This window comes from Vanellus vanellus (assembly GCF_965231255.1).
Source record: "Vanellus vanellus genome assembly, chromosome: 3".
Lineage (NCBI taxonomy): Eukaryota > Metazoa > Chordata > Aves > Charadriiformes > Charadriidae > Vanellus > Vanellus vanellus.
Genome location: NC_138907.1, coordinates 75,483,533 through 75,493,699, shown reverse-complemented (window position 1 = coordinate 75,493,699; position 10,167 = coordinate 75,483,533). Strand labels below are relative to the sequence as shown.

Here is a 10,167-nt window from a genome sequence, read left to right as displayed (position 1 = left end):
ATTGTAGCTACTGCGGAAAATTCCACATATGCTGTACCGTGTTGTGTTGGCAGCGCTCTGAAGCAGCACGAAGAAAGGGCACATTGCTCACAGTGCTAGCACATATGATTAAAGATACAGCAAGACAAGTAGCAATCTCTCACAAGAGATTTAAAAATCACTTATTTAGAAAACTGATGCTTCCAAATCACTGAGCAAGATAAACAGCCCACAGGGAAAACTCGATCTTATTATAATCTGAACTACCAGCTTCTCTGCTACCGTAGCTCAGAATATTCAGATGTTCTGCATACCTTCCAAAATCTGTGTCCCCATCAATCTTTAGATGTTGGGTTTAAAGTGGCTGGGGTTTTTTTCTTTCTTTTTTTTTTTCTTATTCTAAAAGACATTTTTCAATCGCTTTTATTCATTTTGTTATGAATCTTTAAGAGCCATACAATGTATAAAGCATGAAAATACTCATTTCCTGAACTAATTTCTTGTCACTTACTGAATGGAAGCGTGAGCTATGTGTTTATACCAGGAACAACACCACTGTGGTTGGTTGTTTGAAGCAGGTGAATTTGTTATCAGAAAAAAGCAGAAGTATCACAACTATTTTCTTTGACTTCTGAAACATCACCAGCTTTCGATGACGAAGTCTCTATAACTATTCTTCGGACCTTGTTTGCCTGTCATTTTGGCTTTAATAGCGTCTCTGCTTTTCTGATATACCTGGTTACAATAATCCTTTACAGTCATTCTTTAGCCTCACAGGCTACTGCAACTGAATTAATTATAGCAAAGTGCTGCAATAGAACAGCACTGATGTTCTTTGAGGTGTGCATTGCACCAGATTCCCAGATGGATGAGTTTTTTAATAAACTCAGCTTCACCACATGTATCAGCTTTCTCAACTGTCTAGAAACCGAGTTTACATGTGCAGTTCTCTTTCACATGTTTGCACGTGATTTAGCTGGGCTAAGGGACCACACGGATGTACATCAAGCAAAGGTGGAAAGTCGTTGCACATATAGGTAATTTTAATCCATTCCATTTTTAAATACCACAATAAATTTAATTTTCACAATAAATTAAATAGCCATATTCAGTTTACAAAATAGAATTACTTGGTGTGAAACCAATATTTACAAACATTGTACACTATGTACATGATGTTTAGCTTTGTCGACACACAAGCATAGAAGGAAAAATTATTTGACCCTTTTTTGACACATGATTGACATGCTACAAGTGACACTATGGTCCATACAATAAAACAATAGTGCAAACTCACCACAGGAACTCTGAAACAATGTCGTTTGTATGAGATAAGATATTCATTTCAAATAATAAGAAAATAGTACTATCCACTCTCGTTGTAAAAATTCAGCACTGTGTTTAAAGTGTCAGTGTTCCTTCAGCAATATACATACCAAATATAGCCTGAAGATTATGCTTTCTCACAGCTTCACAGACTTTTGACATGAATTTTTATGGCATAAACTGACGTTCTGCTTAGATCAATAAGTATGTCACATAAACACTTCACTAAGCGAGAGGAACACTGACCCTTTTAACGGTGTCTGACTTTATGTCCCTAAATACCTCCTTTCCCTTTATTATTATATCTTAAAAGATGCAACTATGCTGACAGTAAATTTATGTTAGTTACTACTCTGTAGAAAAAATTGATCCCACCGTATATTTGGTCACACACTGCATATGTACACGTATGCATGAAAAAAGTTACTTTGATAGCCGTGTCTATGAAAAGTGCATATTTTAGCAGAGACATTTATTGCATGTCTCAGGTGCAACAGAAAGTGTTGTATGAAGTTTAATTTAGGGCCAGTTAAATGTCCTCCCAGTGATCTGGTAAAATTTTTGATTAAAAGGATGAAAGAACTTGCGCAATTTGGTAATGACAGAGGTATCCACCTCTGGATGGATGCGTCCCTTGCTACCCGCCAGGCACTTGTTAAAGACAATGTTAAATCGCAAGCAGTAAAACCCTCTGGTGGCATTGAAGTATAAATTGTACTGACTTATCCTCGGAGGAAGATTTAGGAACTTCTCGACCAGCTGGAGTTCTGGCAGTGGTTCTGTGATGAGCCGGTCTCCGTCCACGATGTGAAACTGCTCGACTGGGAAGTATTTTAACCATCTCTCCAGATGTTTTGTGTAGATGCTGGTTCTCACAGCCTTATATTTAGTGTTTACTTCGCAGGTATTAGGATCAATAGCCAGCTTCTCAAATTTGTAGTAAGTTTTGTTCTTTCTTTCCTTACCTTCCAGCACCTGAGTGTAATCAGAAATAGCTCTTGTGGTAGGTTCCCTGACAATGATCAATAATTTGATAGATGAGTTCATTTTGTAAATCCTTTCAGGTACTTCCTCGGTGATAAAATACGCGGGGCTTTTCTCAATTGTTATTTGATGAGGGTAAGAAAAAGGCATTTTTTTCCGGTACCACTCAATCCCCTTGGCATAGTTCTCGTCATTGTCAAAGAAGTGAATCTCTTGAGAAGCTTTGACCACTGCAGGGTGAAGGTTCAGCATCTCCAGCAGCGCTCGGGTGCCTCCTTTCCGCACCCCGATGATAATGGCCTTGGGAAGCTGCTGAACCAGATTGTGCAGTCGTATTTGCTCCTTGGTGGCATTGCCCTTTCGGAACTCGTGGAGCAGCCCTCGCTTGAACTGCAGAGCTCGCAGCTGGATTTCGTCCTGGCCGCGGGGTCCAAAACGGCCGTCGATGGGGCAGAGAGGCTGCAGTCTGCAAGCAAAACAAGAGGTATTTGTAAAAAGAGGGTATCTCATACGGCAAGTTTTCTGTATAAGGCAGTCACACTCATGGAAACCTTTCACAATATGGTGTGATGTGCGCATCTTTCGACATTTATTTTATTCTGCCAGTGATTAGATTGTTTGCAAACAGTCATTATTTATTCTAGTATTTTGCTGTGATTTGTCTGAGTAACTCCTAACTCCACCCTTTTGCTCTTTTCAAGCGTAGGCACTATGATTACAGTTCTCGGGGCTTCTTGAACCTTGCCTCACCTCCCACGTTGCTGATTACTTTGTGATTGCTTTGGCAGTTTTTAAAACATCCTAAGATGAATTTTATTTGGTCATTTTGATCTGAAAATCCAGTTCATTTAAGTCATCTCTTTCCAACACTTCTCCTATTATAGCCTGAATTATTTCCTGTGCTCTCCATTGTATTGACTTTATTAGCTGCTGATACAGAGTTGGCCTTTTCAGTGAAGAGGAGCAGAAGGGGTGAAAAACAGCTTTCTAGGCATCACCTTTCAATATTTTCCCTCCTCTTTAGAAGGTGCCTGGTGTTTTCCCTGGGACAGAATCAGAAAGAGCAAGGTTCTGAATCAGGAATGATTAGCAAGGCACAGAAAAAGCGGTAAGAAAAATTTTTAAAAACGTATTTATTGCATCATTACATCAATGATTTTCTTATCATCACTTATGTATCCTCCCACCAAACCTCATTTTGTGCCTTACTGTTTCTTCTTTTGCCCCTGAATTTTTGTGCTATTCTTTTATATTCACCTGCAATTATTTCACCTATTTTCTGCTTCATGTATTTGATGTTACTGAATGCAAGAAGTGATTCAGTAAGAAAAATGTTAAAATTTTGCAACTACACAACCTTCAATGAGCTCTTGTCTCCCCTTCCAAATCAGTGCTTTGGACATTATGCAGGCCAATATTGCACTGAAGATGAAATTGGTGTGTAGAGAGAGCTTCCAAAGTCCTACAGAAAAAAAATTATTAAAAATTTTGCGGAGCCATGCTCTCCAAAATTAAGGATATGTAAGAACAAAGGTTGCCTAGGCAATTTTAATATGAGCTCGCTGTGCATATATATTATGATGCGTTTTTTAAATTACACAGCCACATGCTATTATTTTTCACAGGACCCCTGCCTCAGCCAGTATACCAGATGGGCAATGCTCATTAATAGCTGTTTAGGTATTCAGTATTTATGCTGGTTTCTCAGCATGTGGCCCCTCACTCATTTACTGTATATTATTCAAAACCTGCGTTCAGGACAGAATTATTTATTTCTTTATGGCTTTTCCATCCATCACTGCTTGTTGAGGTCTCTAATTTGACACGGATGCTAGGACAATGGATGGTTGGGACAAAGTAAGTTTGATCCCCCTGGCTGACCCACTAGCTGTTTCCTTGATTATCCAGATGCTGAGAGATATAGCCCGTCCAGGCAGAGCCGAAGAAGCAACCCAGATGACATTGCTGAGTTCGCATGAGCTCTAGCTAAGTCCTGCAGACTAATTAGAAAGTGTGATGAGAAGGGAGTTCCTGTTGTTATTTCTTTTGTCAAGTTTGCAGACTTCTTTTCCTTTGCTCTTTGCCGTCTACTGAATAAGAGCCTGGCTTGGTTGCAAAGACTGAAACATTGCCTTCCAGTACCTAAAGGGGGCCTACAGGAGAGCTGGGGAAGGACTTTTTACTGGGGCACGTAGTGATAGGATGAGGGGGAATGGCTTTAAACTGGAAGAGGGCAGGTTCAGATTAAACATTAGGAAGAAGTTGTTCCCTTTGAGGGTGGTGAGGCACTGGAACAGGTTGCCCAGAGAGGTTGTTGAGGCCCCATCCCTGGAGGTGTTCAAGACCAGGCTGGACGTGGCCTTGGGCAACCTGGTCTAGTGGGAGGTGTCCCTGTCTATGTATGGCAAGGGGGTTGGAACTCGATGATCTTCAGGGTTCCTTCCAACCTAAACCATTCTATGCTTCTATGATTGCAACACTGATGCAAACCTGCCAATAAAACAAAATCAAGGAAACAAGCAGAAAGCAATGTCTTAGCTTGTCTTGGTCAGACTGTGGTGTGGCCGGTAAGGCAGTCTTTCTGCAGCAGCGAGGTGGCAGTTAAAAGCCCAAGAAACAGAAGCTGCAATTGCTATCTCTGTTCTCTTCCCTCTCCTTCTGTGTATTTGTTATTTGTTTTCAAGCAAAAAGGATTCCACAACAGCAGTTCCAGACCCATCTCAACTAATTTTATCTCTTTTGCTCAAAAAGACAGTTAGCACTGACTGCCTTCAGTGTAACACAACAGCTTGTCAAACAGGGTGGTTTCCTTTAAAAGTAAATAAATACTCAAAATGTCCTCTAGCCTAAGGGAAAAGATTGGATATTTTTAAAAGTCCTTCCTCAACACTTTACATTTCAGGTTTTTTACTCTTTCCCCTTTCTTCTCCTCTCCCCAAACAATAAAAAATATCCTTAAAAAAGATCTTGGCAGTGGTGGTATTAAGCAGGATGTCAGATCTCAGTAGTTGAATCCCCAGATGTAACTATTTACTGTTATATCGCAACATGTTAATATTTTTGATTCTGTGAGTCGTTTTTTCCATTAAAAGAACAGTCCTTTGCAAAGAAAGTGTATATGACATTTATCATATCACTGAAGTTGCTCTCCCAAAACAGGCAATTTCTCAAACTGCTACAGTAAAACTCCCCAAATATTCTTCTTGAGAAAACCCACCACAGAACAATTCATCTCAGGCAACGATAATTTTGACTAATTTCAAATCAGCTAAAGTACATGTGGGCAAACTTAATGACAAGTAGCAGTGCCGTCTCTCCTGACCCAGAATACTTGCTAATTCACTTCTAATGTAGGTGTCATGGTGGCAAAAGATTATGAGCCTTGTTCCAGCTCCAGCATTTCAGAGCACTGAAATCAGGTGCAGAGGCTGCCCATACTGCGAACGACAGTTGGGCAACTCAAAGGCTGGAGCAAATCTCAAAATCGCCAGGCACAGAATCTGTTTGAACTGCCACACGCGAAGCAGATCCGTGCACTCAGGATCTGAAGGACGTGTGCCTCCCTTCCCGTTGAAGAGCCTAATCTGAGGCTATTAAATGCATGCCATCCTCAGCTCTCTTGTCCAAATTGGATCCGCATAAATTAAGCATAAATGAATCTGGATTTCTTCCTGAACAATTAGTTATTCCTAAGTCTATCGAAGCCACTCAGTGTCCTTTTACTGACAAATTCAACAAGTCTGGATTGTGCCCGAGTGCTAAGGCAGAAGAACATTTCCATTTCATTCATCTGTCTCATGCTTTCTAGTGCTTTTTTCTCTCTCTCTTTCATAACAAGTCCAAATAAAGGGCTGCTTTTTAGCAGTGTGGTATTTTTCACACTGGGTAATGCAAAAGAATGAAATGGATTTTACTGCCATTGGCAACATTATATATGAAACCGGTGGAATTCACTGCCGCAGGAGGTCAGTGAGTCAAATACTGTGGCGAGATAATTTTATAGCCATCAGTAAATTCTGTAGATGTGCAAGCATAGATAATAGCACAAGGTTAATTAGATTTCATGCCTCTGAGCATAAAATATACTGTTGCAGGGACCAGTAAGGAATTCCGCCTCCATTTACAGAATCACATTAGTCTCAGTGAAGTTTTAACCTCCGAAGCATCAGAGATGCTTTGACCACCAGGGGAAAGAAGATATAAATTCTGGGGCCTAATTTGCAATGCACTTGATCCTAGCTGAGTACACGGTCTCCCTCTTCTTCTGGAGTGGATTTAAGCAGCTGAAGAAGGCGCCCAGTAACCTCAGATGGAGCTCAACATTCCTTAGCAATGGACACTAGGTAGCTCTGTTTTCAATCCATTTTCCTCACATCGTGTATTCACACAGCATTATGTCATGATTTTGAACCCAAGTCATATTTTCCATCATTTAAAAGAGACCTATTAGAGCATTAGCACTGGCAAGCTGTCTACCAGCTTCTGGAAATCTCAAACTCTTTTTTTCATTCGTTCTTTCAAAACAGCCTTTATCCTCTCTGTGTAGCACCTACTAGGGCAATCCCGGACCATTTTAAGGTGACAGAAACAGCAGTGTCAACGCAGGTAGTGCTACTGTTGCACTGTCAATAACCAGCCAAAACTCAGCCTGGTCAAAAGTGCCAAATACTCTTTGATTTCCTCTGCTGGATTTTCTACTGTTCTCCAGGAAATCACTTGCAGAGAAAACCCACTTATTTAGCACATTCAACTCCAGAAAATACTGGGTAATTAACATAGTTAAAATTCTCAAACCCTGAAGCAGTCTTTCAAGTGAAATAGTATTCCAAATTTGACGAGCTACTCTGCAGGCTCATACTTAATTTTAACTATCACTGTAGCGCATTAATTGCTTGCTCATAAATTTAGAAAGACGTTATATAAATACATCATAACGGTTTTGCTGAAACTAGAGGTCAATGCACAGATGCACACAGACAAAATTGAGCTACTGTAATGACATTTTTGCTGGGTGCTGTTTTACTTCTTCTCTGAAAACAAGTTCCAGTGTGTTTAGAATACAAATGGACGGACAGAAATACTTTGACAGGGATGACCCGTGGCTCTGTTTCCCTACTCTCTCCTCCAAAAGGGAGGAAAGAACAATGAAAACCAGTACTAGAATAGACAGTCTTTCTGTCTTTCATGAGTAAACACTAAAATAAAAAAAAAGGACAAGAACGCAATCGGATCCTTTAAGCAAAACCCAAGACAATCTGAGCCCATTTTTAATTAAGAGAGCAGCTACTGAATGCCTTACCTATCCAAGCTCCCAACTCTGGCAACTAGATATAGGAGACTTCCAATAGCAAGGCTGCCTAGTACAAAGAGCTTCTGTCTCAGCAACGCCTGCTGTTTGAATAGCATGGCCCTCCATCAATCTTCAGGACTTCTTCAGTCTGCAGGGACAAGAACACATAAAACACTCATCAGAAAGCAATATGCAGGGTAATGTTTAATCAGTTGTTGCAAGAGATCAAGCCACACTTGCAAAATCTTTTCAAACTGCAAAATAAGTAGTAAAAACTTCTTTGTTTGCTACTGGTTTTCTGTCCCACATGGCAACACTAGGCAATGTATCTGGGTTAGGGTGATAATTCTGGAAGTTCAGTTACATCCACCATTGCTAGGGCTGTCTGATAACCATACTGTGGGTCTTGACTCTGTAGAGGCTTGTATTGTAATAGGATCTCTTGTTAGGCAAATATGTTTAGACTTTAAGCCCTTCAAAATCAGCCTGGGCTAGATTTCAACAGATTTAAATGCTTTGCTGCCAAGTAAGGCATCAATAACCAGGCGTTAGGCTTGCAAGTCCTGTGCACGCAGTGTATGAGGCACGTTTACTGTGTCTTTCGTATTATTAGAGTGTAAGCTGGAGAGAAATCTAAACCAGTGTACTTCCTGATCTACGCCAGCAAGCCCCTGATGGCAGACCTGAGAAGCACGTAGCTGGGGTGGTCATAATGACCATTTTTCAACACCAGCTCATCTTATCAGCTCTCCCTGTGCTGGGCATTAGCTTGGGCTGTTCTGTGGAGAAACCCTTAAGCACTTCATCTGCCTGACGCCGGCTCTGGCTGTCGTCTCAAGACCTGATGGGACACAAACTGGAATGCTCACCCATATCCCCAGATTTCAGCGAACTTGACGCATAGACTTAAATATCCTCTTCTGATGTGCACAAGAGACTGTCTAAAACCCACAAATGAACTTTGCTTCAAATATTTTAGATATGAGGCAGGCATGAGTCGAACGATGTGACCTTGTGCCAAGAAGATTGAACCAGAATAACCAGGAGGTCTGTAGGTAAGTTAGAAGGAAGACCTGAGTAAAACTATTTATCTTTAGCCTGACTCTTCCCTAGACATTAGGTTTGTGTTCAGGACTGCAGACCTGTTTAGGAGACTCAGAGCTGAACACCTATTACCTTCTTACAAGAACAGAGGAGAAAGATCAGTCTTTCCTTTCAGAGGACAGCCAAAGATGACATGGTTCTTCACTCTGTACCAATCCTAGGCTTTTTTATAAATATACACAAGACTGAAGTTCAAATCCTCTCACTGGCTCGGGGGATGAAAAGCCATCTTCTCTAGGAACCAAATAAATGCTTTATTCACCAAATTGATCCTCTTGATATAAAAACCTACAAATATAAACTCACCTGAACTACTTATCTATATTCTCACTCCATCAACCAGGGAGTGTTTAATATGTTATGGAGTAGTTTCAACAGAAACTGCTTTTTTTCAAAATTTTGACTGGACTTACTTTGAACAATTTTTGATGTCAAGTTTCTTATGTTTTACTACTAGTAAAGCCCCTTTTGCAGCTCACTTTTTTCTTTTCCAGCCTTTGGACTTGCATCAAGCAGGACAGGGAAAGATTATTATAAGCTTATAACTATATAGAGAAGCAGAATGTGTAATGACAGTGCAAGGTTTGAGTGGCCACTGTTAAACAGAGCCTGCAAATGTTTCTTTGTCCTGCCCATACTGTTAAATTTTTGGCCCAGAAAGCTCTCATGAGACTCCAGGATACAGTTTAGGATCTACTACAAGCCCGGGACCATTCCATTAGACAGTATGAATGCAGTCTCTCTGCCTACGTGCTGGCTGAGTTTTGTGGTATGGATGCACGTCACTCCATACTGATTGTCTTCAAGGGTGGTAGAATAGTCATTCCCAAGCACATTTATTTTACTGCTATATAGAAAGCCTTTGTAAGACCAGCCTATCATCTCTTGATGAAAGAGCCATGCAACATTGAAGCTCTGAGTCTGACTGAGTCTCTAACACACTTCTGGTGTGCTAATAGTGATAGTAACTCCTTACACAGCCAGGTCGTAGCTCAGGATATAACCTCTCATACAGGATAACCTATCGTACAGAATATATTGCTTTTTACACAGATAAAAGTAATTCTGTAACAAGAATTCTTGGATAAGATTCTTATTGCAATAAGAATCTTATAAGATTCTTATTTTTAAGATTTTTGATTTTTTAAGATTTTTTAAGATCTTATTGCAATAAGAATCTTATAAAACACAGAGTAAAAGAGTTTGCAATGTAAATACAGAGACAGAAGAAGTATTATCATCCTTTAAAAAATAAATGAGGAGCAGGGGTACAGAGAGATTAAGCGATCTGCTCAAGGGCACAGAGAAAACCTGTAGCACCAGTGGGATTCAGTGTGAAATGTCTGAATTCCTATCTAGTCCCTTAACTATATGATAAACTTTTTCTTAACATTGAAAAATAAACATAAAAATGACATAGAAATGAGGAATTCTAGACATTGAGCAAGGCAGAAAACCCATAAGTTTAATTATTAAGAAAAATG

The 10,167-nt window shown here is 40.1% G+C and overlaps 1 protein-coding gene across 1 annotated transcript; it reads right to left on the bottom strand.

The window, feature by feature from the left end:
* Positions 1–1,011: 1,011 nt before the first annotated feature.
* Positions 1,012–7,722, bottom strand: HS3ST5 (heparan sulfate-glucosamine 3-sulfotransferase 5). The gene is made up of 2 exons (XM_082481571.1): positions 7,589–7,722; positions 1,012–2,755 (listed from the first exon to the last, which is right to left on the bottom strand). The coding sequence occupies exons 1-2, from the start codon at positions 7,693–7,695 to the stop codon at positions 1,825–1,827; spliced, it is 1,038 nt and encodes a 345-aa protein (XP_082337697.1). The 5' UTR covers positions 7,696–7,722; the 3' UTR covers positions 1,012–1,824.
* Positions 7,723–10,167: the final 2,445 nt, after the last annotated feature.